At 33.8% G+C, this 16,108-nt stretch overlaps 1 protein-coding gene across 1 annotated transcript; it reads left to right on the plus strand.

Annotated features, from left to right (window-relative positions):
* Window positions 1-6,206: 6,206 nt before the first annotated feature.
* On the plus strand, window positions 6,207-10,739 carry LOC134266393 (mucin-2-like; the record flags this gene model as incomplete). The annotated part of the gene is made up of 3 exons (XM_062748640.1): window positions 6,207-6,423; window positions 8,869-8,972; window positions 9,373-10,739. Coding segments are annotated over 3 exons (1,473 nt in total), but the record flags the coding sequence as incomplete, so codon positions are not given.
* Window positions 10,740-16,108: the final 5,369 nt, after the last annotated feature.

A 16,108-nucleotide genomic window follows, 5' to 3' on the forward strand; every position in this document is an offset into this window, starting at 1 on the left:
TATGTGAAACCCAAAATATGCATTGGATCAAAAAGTAAATAGGAGGTGCATAATGACAATATGTAATAAAGATTCTGTGAAAATTTTATCAAATTTCATTCAGTGGTATGAGAGGAGTTGCGGATAAGAGATGGGTACCCCAAAGCGTAAAAGACGGACAGAGGGACATACCGATTACTCGATAAAAAAATCTCTGATATTCAAGACATGTAGCTCTTTATTTCGTAACTGCGTATAGATTTGCTGTCTTTTAGGGTAGAAAGGTCATTCTATTAGCAAGAAAATTCTCAAACGTTATCATCTGGAATCACATTGTGTGCATATTTTGGTGAGAAAAGTTGTATAATTATGCAATTTAAGTGAGCTTGTAGATTCCTCGTAATTCCTATCACTTACAAGCTTTCGTACCAAAAGGCCTAATCCATTCTTGACTTCGATCTAATGAACACTTCTATTGACAACAAAATTTTCTTGAACACTTCTTGAACACTCCAAGAACTTTACTAGGCAACTTGATCTACTTCTTTGTTAGGATAGTGTAAGGTTGTATCAAGAATCGAGGGAGGATTGAACATAAACATTTTCAAACATGAATAAAGAAAAACCTGTAATTTATTTTCCGCAAAACGAATCAGAATTTAGCAGTTTGGGTATTCTACGAAATTCGAGTGCATATGACGTCATTTGAATTGCCATTTTGAGATAAATATAACACATTTTAAATTTAAACGACTTAATTTTCATATATAAAGTGATCATATTAGTGTTCTATTGGAATTTTACATACATGTAGTTGTACTTCGCTCAATAAGATATTCACAAATCCTTTCTCCTATGTAAACGACATTAAGAAATAATTTGAAAAAAAGGAATATCCGCCATTTTGAATCATCATTTTGACTTTTAACTTACAGGTGCACCATCATTCAATTGTAGAATAGTGAGATGTAGAGGAAAAAATATAAATTTGCAGTGTATGGATGTTTGCAAATGTAAAATCCTGAACAAAGAAGAATAAAGAAACAATAGACAAATAAATAAGAGAAAATTCGAATTAAGCGTAAAAACGACTAAATTTTCTGAATTAAACTAATAATGTTAGCATTCTATTATCATTTTTATACTTGTATCACACTCAGTAAGTTATTCACACATTATTTTTCCTTTTTTTAAGGATGTTGAGAGAAAATTAGAAAAATTGGATGTCCGCCATTTTGAATCGCCATTTTGACCTCTTTGACGCCATTTTCATGAAGGTCAGCATATTTTTTTCGGATTCAGCAAACTCGAATTAGTTTAAAAAACTATGCTGGACCAAATAATAATTATTTGCCTTTAGAAGTTATTTCTACCTTCTTTTTAAAAATCAAGGCCAGACTAAATAATGAGAGGGCAATTTTCCATAGCAAAACAAGGACACTGCCATTATATTCATATGGGAGGCGGGGGTATCATAAAGTGAGCTCATTGCTCATAGTACCTCTACTTTAGAATCTGCCACTGCAATGGCTCTACGAAATACATTCGGCAAAAGAAATGTTCTAATTTTTTAGAAAGTAGAAGCTGCAGATAGAATTTACCCAAACAAAATAGAAAGAATGACATCAAATACCGGTATTTTTTGCTAAACAAAATATACTAGTATCCAATCGGACAAAGCATGCATTTATAAGAAATGAACAATTCCACTATAAAGGTCTCGAAAAAGTTGGTTCATAACATCACACATGCTAGTCCGAAATATCTGACGTATTCCATGCTTTTTTTAGCTCACCTAAACCGAAGGCTCAAGTGAATTTTTCTGAACACATTTTGTCCGTCGTCTGTCTGTCTGTAAACTTTTCACATTTTCGACTTTTTCTCAAGAACCACTGGCCCAATTTTAACCACACTTAGTGCAAAGCATTTTTGGGTAAATGGGAATATAAATTGTTAAAAATTAAGGACCAGGTCCTCTCACAAGGGGAGATAATCAAGAAAAGACGAAAATAGGGCGAGGTCATTAAAAAAATCTTCTCAACTACCACTGGGCCAGAAAAGCTGAAACTTATGTGGAAGCATCCTGGGGTAGTGTAAATTCTAAATTGTTCAAATCATGACCCCCGGGGGAAGGGCGGGGCCACAATAGGGAATCAAAGTTTTAAATAGAAATATATATAAAAGATCTTTAAAAATCTTCTTCTCAAGACCCGCTTGGCCAGAAAAGCTGAAATTTATGTGGAAGTATCCTGGGGTAGTGTACATTCTAAATTGTTCAAATCATGCCTCCCCGGGGGGGGGGGTGGGCGGGGCCACATTAGGGAATCAAAGTTTTACATAGAAATATATAATATTTACTTTAAAAATCTTCTTCTCATGAACTACTATGCCAGAAAAGCTGAAATTAATTTTGAAGCATCCTTGGGTAGTGTAGATTTTAATTATCCAAATCATGACCCGTGGGATACGATGGGGTCACAATAGGTCACAAGGGGAAAATCTGGTTAAGAATAGAATGGGCAAAGCTTCTCAGGTGAGCGATGTGGTCCACTGGTCTCTTGTTTAAAAACGATTTTGAGATTTTGAGATTTGACGTTTTTTTCAGGCACGCCAAATATTCAAATTGTTAAAAAGTCTTGAAAGTTGAAAGCGTCAGTTTTTCAGACTACTCACATTCTTGCCAGATTGAGCATCAACTTTGTAACCCAAAGTCCTTGGAAATTCAGTCCTGGCAACTGAGAGACAGGACTGAAATGAGAACAATTTATTTTGATTGTTTGATTATTGGTGTTTTACGCCGTTTCGGCAATATTTCATATTTCGTGGGGGCCGGAATTTATGTTGAATGCCTAGTTGAATGCCTAGTGTATTTATGGAACAATATGGATTTATTTCCGTATCCTTGAAACATATTGTTCATTATAATAGTTATGACTCGGTTGTATGGTGGTCGTACAATTGTATTCTTTACATTTCAGCACCTAAATCCCTATCCTTTATAAATTATAAACTCATTCATACTTAGGTTCACAAAGCACTGAAGCACTGTGTAACTACGCTGTATATGAACCCAATATACAGCTTGAACATGTTAATGTTCTATTGAAAATCATGAAAAATGATCCTTTGAGGTTGAAAATGCCTTTGCGATTTTACGTTTTTGCTTTCTCTGGGTTTAAATTGAAAGTTGAAGAGAACTATTATGATTGAAAATTAATTTGCATTTACATGATTTAATGATAAATGGAATGAAAAAGATGCTTTCTAAATATTTCTTTTCACGGATATCTTTAATCGAATGACTGCAATTTAACAATAAAAATACATAGGTATATCTTAGAAATGACTACATGTATTTATAACTTAGATTCCTGTTTTAAAAGTAAGAAAAGGTACATAAAAATATTCTGTTTTCATCTGTTACAAAGAGTGAGGCCAGGATAGTATCACGGGGATACATTTGATCAATGTCAATCGGATTTAACAAGTGGAACAAATTCAAGGTCAAGGTCTTTGGGTAAAATTATCTTGTTACAGGTAGTAGAAAAGTAAAATATGAAAGCCCTATCTCTTCTCATTCAAAGGTTATGACCAATGCTTTTGTGACAGATGAACAGATCTAGACGGACAGACTAAAAGACATTGGTTACACAATGTCATGACTTTCTCCTATCCGGGGCTCTTTAGTCACATAAATAGTGGAAATTTAGCTTGAATGTTCACGCTTCATTGCTGTGATGTCATGTTCCGTCAATGGCAATATATGTTTCCACCGCAATTAGAATCAATGTCCAATTGACATTATCAGTTAACATAAAAATTCAAAAACTGCAAATGGGTACCGGGTATTGAAAAGGTCGCGTCAAAGTTCACTTTCTAACCATGTTTTACTTGAATATTTTAATGAGTTTCAAAATATTCTCTTCTTAATTCAACCGGTCAGAGTGGGATAGCATCGTACATTTTGGCTTAAAGGTTTGCGACGATGCCTTATGTCAGACACTGATACTTCTTGTACAATGGATATGTCGAAGTGAATTAGTGTGCTTTCTGTTCAGTCCCATCATATTCAAGATAAGATTTTACTGATAAAAAGATTTTACAGTAGTTTGTTTGTTTGTTGTTTAAAATTCCCTCTTGAGAATTTATTTCACTCATATGGAGTCGCCACCACTTGCTGATGGAGAACTGTAAATTTTGATCATACTCGGCACTCGGGGCCATTGATCATTGAGGGATCTTTATTCGTGCCAGCACTTACTACGAGCGCAGTTTATCCTATCTCATCCGGAAAACCGCTCCCCACGTCTCATAGTGGGAATCGAACCGGCGACCCTTACTTAGATCAGACGCTCTACCACTGAGCCGGCCACTGTTGTAAATATAAACTTTTAATGATGAAAGTCTATGGCGTGTAAAACGTTGCTAGATTCGATAATCTTGTAACGTATATTCAAAATCTTGTGATGTATGTTCTAAACCTTGTGATGTATATTCAAAATCTTGTGATGTATGTTAAATATCTTGTGATGCATATTCAAAATGTTGTGATGTATATTCTATAATCTTGTGATGTATGTTCAATATCTTGTGATGTATGTTCAATATCTTGTGATGTATATTCTATAATCTTGTGATGTATTTTTGATAATCTTGTGATGTATATTCAAAATCTTGTGATGTATGTTCAATATCTTGTGATGCATATTCTATAATCTTGTGATGTTCGATAATCTTGTGATGTATATTCAAAATCTTGTGATGTGTGTTCTATAATCTAGTTATGCGTGCAATGATTACTCCTTATGGGTAATTTGACGCAACAATATTCTAAAAAAGTAAGGACAATTTTCATTGGTTAGAAATAATGAAAGTAGCCGGAGCGGCGGTCCTACTAAACAGAGTACGCTAGAGTACGATAGAGTAGTTTAGAGTACGCTTAAAAAATTGTGTAATTTAATACACTTGGATTGCGTATTTATGTATATACATGTACAACTTTATCAAACATTATTATAACATAACATTGCAATATCTGTCTTAAATATTTGTTGTTTTTTTACCGATATTTTGACAATGAAACAACATCCAGGATTCAATGCATTAAAGATTATTAACACACCGATCTCGATTACTATTTTGTTTAAGACTTACTAATTTCAACTAAAAATTGTATTTATCAAAATTTATATTAATTGTGTAATTACGTATACTAAATATTTTTCACATTAACAATGAAACATTTCAAGTTAAATAAGATCGGGATCGGGATCAAAAGATAAACCATAACCTGGAATCAGAAATTGAAATGACTCTTAAAATAAGGAAAACATACGCATTTTATTTAATATATATATTTATTAACTTGAGTAGATAAACATACAAAAATAAGATTAATTGCATTAAATAATAATTAATTTACTAACGTACACTAAAGTACTCGATCGAACAAGCGTATCTGCTTAGTAGGACCGCAATCGGATCATCTGGGGTCTTTCCGTCAGAGGTCGGAAAAACAACCTCGAATGTATTAAATGTATTAACATCACCGGATGTTAAAAATTTATACATCTTCCTGTTTATTTAAATATAGGATAGACGGAGTTAGAAGTCCCTTCTTTAGTATATTTTAGGTTACAGCATAACATTGAATAAATTTAAACTCCATATTCTACAGATAAAAGGTCTCCATGCATTTATTTCCAAGATCGTGAAAAAGGAGGGTTGTCATGGCGGCTACCATATACATTAGAGGTCGTTTTTCCGATAGTTGGAAAGGCCCGAGAAGTTGCGATTGAGTAGGACCGTCGCTCCGGCTACTCTAAATTTTTCTAACCAATGAAAATTTTCCTTACTTTCTTAGAGTACTGTTGCGTTATTTTACCCGTAATGCAATATTATTGCACGCATCACTAGATTGTAGAACACACATCACAAGATTTTAAATATACACCACAAGATTATAGAATATACATCACAAGATTTTGAATATACATCACAAGATATTGAACATACATCACAAGATTTTGAATATACATCAGAAGATTTAGAACATACATCACAAGATTTTGAATATACACCACAAAGTTATCGAACATACATCACAAGATATTGAACATACATCACAAGATTTTGAATCTACATCAAAAGATTTTGAATATACATCACAAGATTTAGAACATACATCACAAGATTTAGAATATACATCACAAGATTATCGAATTTAGCAATGTTTTACTCGCCATAAAAGTCCTAAACATTTTTTTCGCTTTTTTATAGTAAAATTGCCAACTTACGCCGCAGTGTACTATCCAGAGGATGATGTCACTGGAATTATACCTACTACTAGAATCCTAGGGGACCCTCTATTTGAGATTAATTCAGTGGTGACCATCAACTGGAGTAAAGATTTGCAGCCGCCAGCTCTCATTATTTCCTTGTCAGGTATCTAATCTAGATTTTTTTTTTTTTTTTTACAATTTTGATTCTTGATGTTTGAACGCAATTGATAAATGCTTAATTTCTTCTCAGGTAATAAGTTATTCAATGTATAACCGAGAAACATTCATAATTTTCAGTATTATATTCAAATTAATGAACTCATAAAATGAATTTAAACGAACAAGTTAAAACTTATTAATGATAAAAATTTTCTCTTTGAAAAGAAAATTAATACAGTGTATATATAATTAAGATTTTATCACTTTGTAAAGTGACCCATGCATTTAAAGGGACTTGGACACAGATTTAATTGAAGTTAATATCCTCTAACAGAAAAAAAATCAGAAAAATATTAAGACGTATCCCGACGACGTATTGTCAATTAACCATTATCGTAATTTCCATTCCTATGTCGATACGATATATCCTGGTGAGCTTGAGATAAAAGATACCACAGAGTCTGAAACAGATTGGATATTTTACTTGAAAAAGACGTAAATTATAATCTAACAACTAAACTCTATACAAATGTATATGATAAACGTGATGATTTAACTTTTCTATCGTCAACTTCCCTTACTTATGCAGCAGTATACCTTCAACACCTGCATACGGAGTTTATATCTCTCAGTTGATTCCATACTCAAGAGCATGCTCTATGTATGAGCAATTTCTAAAACGAGGTAAATTATTGACAAACAAGTTGATGAAACAAGAATATCAGCAGTCTCGTTTAAATTCGGTCTATGGTCGATACAATGACCTTGTCAGCAAATACAATTTATCATTGAGTCAAATGCTGACTGACGTTTACATACTAATTGTTAGTCCATTATTTATACACTGAATTGACGACGGATTTTCCCGTTGTTTCCCGATCATGACAAGGAGCGCACGGCGGGTGTGACCGGTCGGCAGGGTATGCTTACTCCTCCATGGCACCTGATCGCACCTCGGATGTTTTGGAGGTCCGTGTTTGCTCTGCTCCTATCTTGTATTGTTTTATGGACTTTGATATTGAATACTGTTCGTTATCTCCATATCCTTCATCCCAGATAAAACATCTTTTTCTTGGTACTAAACTAAGTATATTATGTTTATCTTTGAACATCCCCTTTCTCTTGCTCTTAGGTTACAAAGCTCCATCTATCATTTTGTTTTTATTTATTTCATATGAATTATTGCATAATTCTATAAATATTAATCTTTATAATTTTGTAACCATGCTCAGGTGACTGTTAGGACCATTGGTTTTTAAAGTTTCCAACCCATAAATGCACATAATTTTCTAAGCTTAAAAATCCTTCCTGTATAAATACTCTGAAACTATTTCAAAGCAGTTTACAGTAGAGAAGGATTTACCAGTGGAAATTAATTTTTACCCTTGCTAAAATCAATTTATTGATTATTTAAGAATGCATTAAGGTCTATGGGAACAAGCTAATTTTTGAAAAAAAATTAAATACTATGAATATCAAAAATGCTATGGTGGGAAGATGAACATAATTATTAGGAATAGAAAAACGATTAAAACATATTTTTTCACCGGATAGATTTTTAAAAATAAAATGAATTTTATTGATTAAAAGCAGAGGGGGGTTAACTCTTCAAGGACGGGCCAAGTTTAAAAACATTGGGACACGTTCTGCTCTTACATATTTAGACTAAAACATGAAAATTATTGTATACAGAGTATTCAGCCAATATGTATCTCTATGCATTCAGATCCATTGAATCTGAGGCTATTATGGATCGGATACCTTAAAGCCGCTTAATCCGAAACAGACACATATTATCTTACACAGTAAAAGTACGTCATTACATAGATAAGATCTGTTGTGAAGTCACGTTTGAAAAAATAAATTTATCGGTTTTATCTAATTATGAAGATAATTCAAACCCGAGTATTTTTTTTTCCTTTAGTCGAAGACTAAGTCATTGAATATAATCTATAGTAATTTTTATATTAATATGCACATTTAAAGAATAAAGGAAAATTAGATATTCATTTTAAAGGAAATTTAGTAACGAAGGCTAAAATATTGTCCTTTGTTGTGAAAAAAATGCTCGGGTTCGTTGTTCATGAGATATACATGTAAGCGATAAGTTTAATTTATCGAAGGTGATTTCACACGATATCAACATAGGACTATTTTTTGTGTGACCTAACAAAAATTATTTTTTTAACTTTTGAATTTTGATATCTTTTGAAAGAAAAAGACTTTGGGGATATAATTTGACAAAAAGTGAAACAATTTATGGACAATTATTTTTCAAAAAAAAAAAACCGAATATATTTTTTAGCGATTAGAATTGGACCAAGCGGCTTTAAATACTAAATGCGCAATTGTGTGCATAGGGCGTAAGATTAATTTAGATCCCCATGAAAGTCTATTGTCATTGAGTCGATATTTTACATATTACAATGATTCTTGATATAAATTTCAGACTGCAGACAACAGCTGGAGGATGCCATTGACAGATATGAAGAAGCTCTGGATGAAGATGTTGATGACACAACGTACACACCCCCACAAAAGAAGGAACGAAAGGTATTCCATCATATTTGTTGAATATGATAATTTTGTAAATGGACATTACAGTCAGATGTCATCTATATGTACATGTACATGTGTATCGTGTGTTGTTGTGTGTGTTTTTTTTTGTTTTTGTTTTTTTTTGCAAAGTTACGGTTACAGTAGCTATATTGCTTTCTGATTAAAGGCTGTGTAAAGTGAAAATCGTAACAGTGGGAATGGGTCATTTAGTAAATATTTAGCAAAATATAACATAAAAAAATATAAGGATTTTATCGCATTCAAAGTGATAGACTACAGAAATTTAATTATCTTTCCTTGGTTTTGATTTTGACTTTTCCTTTAAATGTCTTTAAAGATGTAAGTTAGACTTCATCGGTGTAAACCCGTCTTATTTCATTTTTTTTTCTCTCAGGACAACAAACTACCCCAAAAAGAAAATGTGAAAGACAAGACAGACAGTGTTAAAGGGAAGCATACAACAGAGGTTCAGAAGGAAGTGCATCCTATAAACGGCGAGAATGACAGCAGAGAAGGACTAATGGTGTGTCCACAAGGAACCGAGGATAAGATTGACACTTTCCTTACGTCAGAGAAAACAACTCCAGAATCAACCACACTAGAAGACAGCTCCCTTACAACATCAACACCATCAGTGATGACTCCAAAATCAACCACAACAGAGGATTTCTTCCAAACATCAACGACATCACCAGTGGATACTGATCCGAAGTCAGTCACGCCAGGGAACTCCTCCCTTACAACACCACCCCCAGAGATAAGAGACACAGAAACATTCGAACCAGATGGCACATTTGTTATGTTAACAACACCTGAAAGATCACCTCCAACATTACTCAAAGAAGTGGATTTCTCTTATACAGTGACCACAACACCAGAGAGAACAAGAGACAGCACCTCTTCAACATCATCCACAAGACAGAAGCAAACCGTGAGAAGGACTTCAAACCCATCACAAGAATGGCCATTGGCAGTCTCTACTCCAGATCCAAAACACCTGAGCACAACTCTTCCTGTTTTAAACTTGTCAGAGTATTTCCCAGATCTTGAAGATTCTTTTGTCGCAAAGCAACACGGAATGATGCAGACAGTTGAGGAAAACAGACAAGCACTAAGAAGAATTGAAGACATCTTGGCGGAAATCAAATGTCAACTCATCAGGAGCATTACATCGACTTCCAAAACACAAGCCACAACAGTAACAGAAAAAGTGGAATCCAAACCTGAACAAACATTCAAGAACAACTCTTCTCAGACGACAAGTTCGACACCCGCGCCTTCCATATTTGCTAACATTGAACTTCTCGCCACCAGTGATGATCCTCCAGCACCAAACAAACCTACTGCAGATCTCGCAACAGCAACCAGAAGAGTAGCCAAGTCAATTTTCGAAAGTGTTGAGGCCCTAGCTGCTAGTTCTGAAGGAGATGGAACATCACAACCACACAAAATTGGTTCTCCATATCATCAGCAGAGTGATATTGCCAAACAATGGATGCCTTTGAACATGGTGGACTTCCTGGAATTCAGACCGACCGAAAATTAAGAGTTGGCAGAGAATGCAGTTGTGTCATGAGTAGAACTTCAGAAATCTAGTGAGTAGGAACCGAATGACATCAGCTCAGATGGAGAAGTACAAGAAGATCAAAGGAAAATTATCCTGCAGTGTTTGGTCAGAAAAAACGTTAATTGAGAGATCAAAGAGACAAAAGCCATTTTCAATTGGCATAAATTTTACCGTCACATCTGCCGAGGACAGCTAAAAAAATGATTCATGGAGGGGACAAAGCAGAACAGACGTTTTTATAGTTTTTTTTAGTTTCACTGTTTTTTTTAGGTTCACTTTGGTGCCATACTTTATGGACTTGAAGAGATGTTACCAAGAATAGTAAAATCCTATTAATTCCAATGTTCTCTTTGATGTTTTGCGTTAACTTTATGTCTTGTAAAATATAAAACATAAATGACACTATTTGTTTTGTAACTGGAATATTTTCCCTCTGTTTTAAGATATTTTTGGGCAATATATGCATTTTGTTATCAGATCTTGTTATCAGAGTATTTGACTGAGAGATGTAAACATGGCTGCAAATGATAAACATTATAGTGTATGAAGGCAAACTTTTACATATGTACATAAACACATTTATAAAGTTTTGACTGATGCGTATGTTCTTGTCAACGGCATTGAGGTTCTTTGGTGCTTCGTTGATTCAAATAAGTGTAGGTTTCAAAGAAAAAAGTTAATATAATTTTTATGTAATCTGATATTTATTTTTGTCATATGTTGAATAATTTGATAAAAAAATATTTATTTTTAATAAAAATAGAAAGTACATTTGGTGATGTCTTGTCAATTCAATAGGGATTTTATGTGTGGCATAAAAAGCGAAATAACTGGGAATGACATTAGAAAAGCTAAACATAATTGGATGAAATTAATAACAACGCATTATAAAGAAAAATCTGTTTTAAATCATGAATTTATAAGGGAGCGGAGTGCGCCGAGAATCCTTGACTTGCGAAGATGTGTAAACGGTAAAGAAATGGAATTTATTGGGAACTGATTTTCTTAGTTGAGAATCTACAGGAAGTGCTACATATACATGTTATAAATCATGTAATGTTATAAAAGATATTATTTTTATGTAATATCTCTAACGATTATATTCTGCAACTTCTGGTATACAAAACTTTGACCACAATTTAAATTCATTTCCACTAGAAACAATTAGTACGTGTTCAACAACGGTTTATTAACAATGGTTATTTCCATTTCTATGTCGATACGATAGATCCCGGTAGGCTTGAAATATAAGATACCACAGAGTCTGACACATCTGATTCATATTTGGATATTTTTCTTGGAATAGACGTAAATATTAATCTAACAACCTAGTTTTATGATAAACGTGATGACGTTAATTTTCAATCGTCAACTTCCCTTACTTCTGCAGCAATTTTTATTTCCATCACCTGCATACGAGGTTTATATCTCTCAACTGATTCGATACGCAAGAGCATGCTCTACATATAAACAATTTCTTAATCGAGGTTAATTATTGACAAACAAGTTGATAATGGTCAATAAAATGACCGATCATGACAGGGGGCACACGGCGGGTGTGGCCGGTCGGCAGCGGATGTTCACTACTCTATGGTACCTGATCCCACCTCTGATGTTTTGGAGGCCAATGTTTGTTCTCCAATTTTGTATTGTTTAAAGGACTTTTGAGCTTGAATACTATTCGTTATCTCAATATACATATTTAATCAACTAGTTGAAAATAGCCAGTCTCGTTTTAGATCTTACGTCGAACATGCCTTGGTGTATAAAATCAATCGGGAGTCTTAAATTCTATATAATGAATTAATGTTTTATTATTTTAGTGTTTCTCAGTTGTGAAGGATAAACAACGTATTATTTACGTATTGATGAAAATAATTAGTAGTAAAGATTTTTTTTTGTATATTCCTTTCCATTATCTTCAGTGTCAAATGAAACTAGTGCTAATTGTAACGGGGACCGTTACAGATGTTCCCCAAACGCTCCCCAAATCCCCAGATGTTGTGCCATTATCCTGTAAGACATTTTTAAAATATGCTCAGTTTCAAAGGATTTCATATAAGAATTATTAATGCTCTAATGATACCAACTGTATGTTATTTAACTCATTGCACGCACGTGCATGCACATGCAAGATGATCATGGCATGTTGTCTTAACCATTAACATTTCTTTGTGTCGTTAGAATCAATAAGAGAAATTATAAAAAAAAATATAAATGTGACCGTTTTTCAAATATATTGGTCATTTTCATATTGTGCACGTGCATGCATGCGTGTCCTTGCATTCAATTTTGATAGTAGCAAAATGTAGTAATCCATCATACCTATTCATATTCTAAATTTCATCCCGTTTTGTTGAGAAGCAAGAAAGTTATAGGCATTTAAAGTTTCAGCCAATCAGATTGCAGGACATGTGCTTGCGCATGCTTTTATGATAATTCTTATATATCATGCTGTAGATCTTCATAATGTATGACTATGTTCAAAATTTCGAAGGATTTTATCAAAAAACAAGGAAGATATTGAGACTTTAGTTTCAGCCAATCAGATTGAAGCGCACGTGCATGCGCGTGACATCTTGCTATTTTGACCATGTCATCTTGTCTACGCTACTTATATATCCCTACATTATAAATTTCAAAAGATTTAATCAAAAAATAGAAAAGTTACGGCTATATCCATTATATTGGTCATTTCACGTGTTGCACGTGCGCGCTCTTGCAAGCACGTGTGCGCAAAATGGCATGTTGACAATGTCATCTTATCTACATTTATAATATGTCTATATATTCTAAATATCAAAGCATTACATCGAAAAATGTAAAAGTTACTGCAATTTCAAGTATATTGGTCATTTCACTTATTGCACGTGCGCGCTCTTGCAAGCACGTGCGCGCAAAATGACCTTTGTTCCGCAAATCTACATAACATGCCTACTTACCCTAAAAAGGTTTCCCCTTAATCGGATGTGTACTTTACAAGATCATTCGCGGACAAAATTTTCCCGAGAAGAAAAATAATAATAATAATAATAATAAGAAACAGAGTAAAAACAATATGTTCCCCAACTTCGTTTGGGGAACATAACTAGTGCTAATTGTAACGGGAACCGTTACAGATGTTCCCCAAACGCTCCCCAACTCCCTTTTGGTGGCATATTCCTTGTAAGCCTTATTAAATAAGACAACACCTGTGTATTTTTGACTTTAACAACGTTTTCCCAAAAGGATACCAATTATATTCATATTTTAACATTGCACGCGTGCCCATGTAAATGCACGTGCATAATGATCATATAATCTTGTCTACACTTTCTATATATTAAAATATATTTTATATGAAAGCATTTAGTCCAAAAGTATTAAAAATCACTCATTCAAGTGTATTTTCAATTTCACTCGTTCCAAATGCACGCACGTGCGTGCACGTGCATGATGACCATACCTTCTTGTAGGAGGCCTTTATATCTATCTATGTTCTAAATCCCATCCTGTTTGGTTGAAAACCAAGGGAATAATAGCCATTTCAAGTTTCAGCCAATCAGATTGCAGCACACATGCATGCGCGTGATTTCTTGAAAATTTTTGTATATCATATTGCAGGATATCCTAATACATGACTATATTTTAAATTTCAAAGCATTTCATCAAAAAATAAAGGAGATATAGCCATTTAAAGTTTCAGCCAATCAGATTGCAGCGCACGTGCATGCACGTGATTTCATAATTTTTTTTCCATATTATATTGTAGGATATCCTAATTCATGACAATGTTAAAAATTTCAAAGCATTTCGTCGGAAAACAAAAGAGATATTGAGATTTTTGTTGCAGCCAATCAGAGCAAGCCGCACGTGCATGCGCGTGAGTTCATGCTGATTTGACAGTGTCATATTATTAACACTTTTAATATATCCTTATGTAATGAGTTTCAAAGCATTTCATCAAAAAATGTAAAAGTTATAGCTATATTAAGTATATCAGTCAATTCACTCATTTCACGCGCATGCACGTGCAGGCGTATGCGCGCAAAATGACCTTCGTTCCGCACACCTACACTACACACCTATTAACCCTAAAAAGGTTTTAGCTCAGTTGGGTGAACAGTTTCTGAGAACACTCGCGGACAAAAAAGTACCGGAGAACAAATAAGAAAAAAAACTAGATGCGTTCTTGTTGCTGGAGCAACAAGTGGTCTTCCGACCGACTTTTCGTAAGAGTTCTACGCTGCGCCATCTCATGAAGTAGGTTTCAGAATGTATTTTTTTTTGTTTACGTTTATTCACAGCAGTCACTCAACGTACATCATGAAATTTACAGGAATTCCTCAAAATATCTCGAAAACTTGCATTTAAAAATCGGCAAAATATTCCATACGTGTTATAAAAGAGATAAAAGTCATTTGCAACTGAAAAAAGACATAAACAAAGAAAAAAATTTTGCAATGCCCACAGCGGGATTCGAATCCCCGACAGTGGGACAAAGTTTGGTTCGGTCATGTCTTTTCAATATCTGCACGCATCAAGATACTGAATACATATTTATAATTCTCATAAGACACTCTATAAACCCTGTAAATCCTAAAGAAAAATATTGAAAAACAAAAAAGTTGAGAAATGGGACTTTTAGAATTCACTTCCGCTTGCGACCAGAAGTGCCGACGACGAAAAATAAAGGTCGTTGCCCATAACGGAGTTCGATGTTCTATCACCTCAAAGAGTTTCATTTTCATATTTCTAGCCGACAAAATGCCTTTTTAAAAATACAAAAATCCCCAAAAATCGCGAACAAAAGTGAATTTTGAAAAAATGAAAAACACGTCTGGAGATATTAACATGATGCATCATCCCTGTAAAAATCTTTCAAATCCGTCCACGCACAGCTGAGATATCGCCCTAACTATGAAAAAAAGAATAATAATAATAATAAAAAACAGACGAATAACAATAAGGTCTTCCGAAGGAAGTCGGAAGACCTTAATAATAATAATAATAATAATAAGAAACAGAGTAAAAACAATATGTTCCCAAACTCCGTTTGGGGAACATAATAAGAAACAGAGTAAAAACAATATGTTCCCAAACTCCGTTTGGGGAACATAATAATAATAATAACTAGATGCGTTCTTGTTGCTTAAGCAACAAGCGGTCTTCCGACCGACTTTTCGTTAGATATCTATGCTGCGTCATCCCATGAAATAGTTTTCAGAATGCATTTTTCCCTTTACGTTCATTGACAGCAGTCTCTCTACATATATCATGATTATTGCAGATAATCCTCAAAATATCTTTGAATATAGCTTTCAAAAATCGGCAAAATATTTCATACATGTTGTAAAAAGTGAGAAAAGTCATTTACAATTGAAAAATGATAGAAACAAAGAAAAAATTTGGGATCGCCCACGGCGGGATTCGAACCCCCGACAGAGGGACAAAGTTTGGTTCGATCATATCATTTCAATATATGCACGCATCAATATTCTGAATACATATTTAGAATTCTCATAAAACACACTATAAACCCTGTAAATCATTAAGAAAAATATTGAAAAACAAAAAAGTTGAA

The sequence above is a fragment of the Saccostrea cucullata genome, unplaced genomic scaffold (assembly GCF_032062105.1).
Source record: "Saccostrea cucullata isolate Sc308-1 unplaced genomic scaffold, CSIRO_AGI_Scuc_v1 ctg10033, whole genome shotgun sequence".
Classification (NCBI taxonomy): Eukaryota; Metazoa; Mollusca; class Bivalvia; order Ostreida; family Ostreidae; genus Saccostrea; species Saccostrea cuccullata.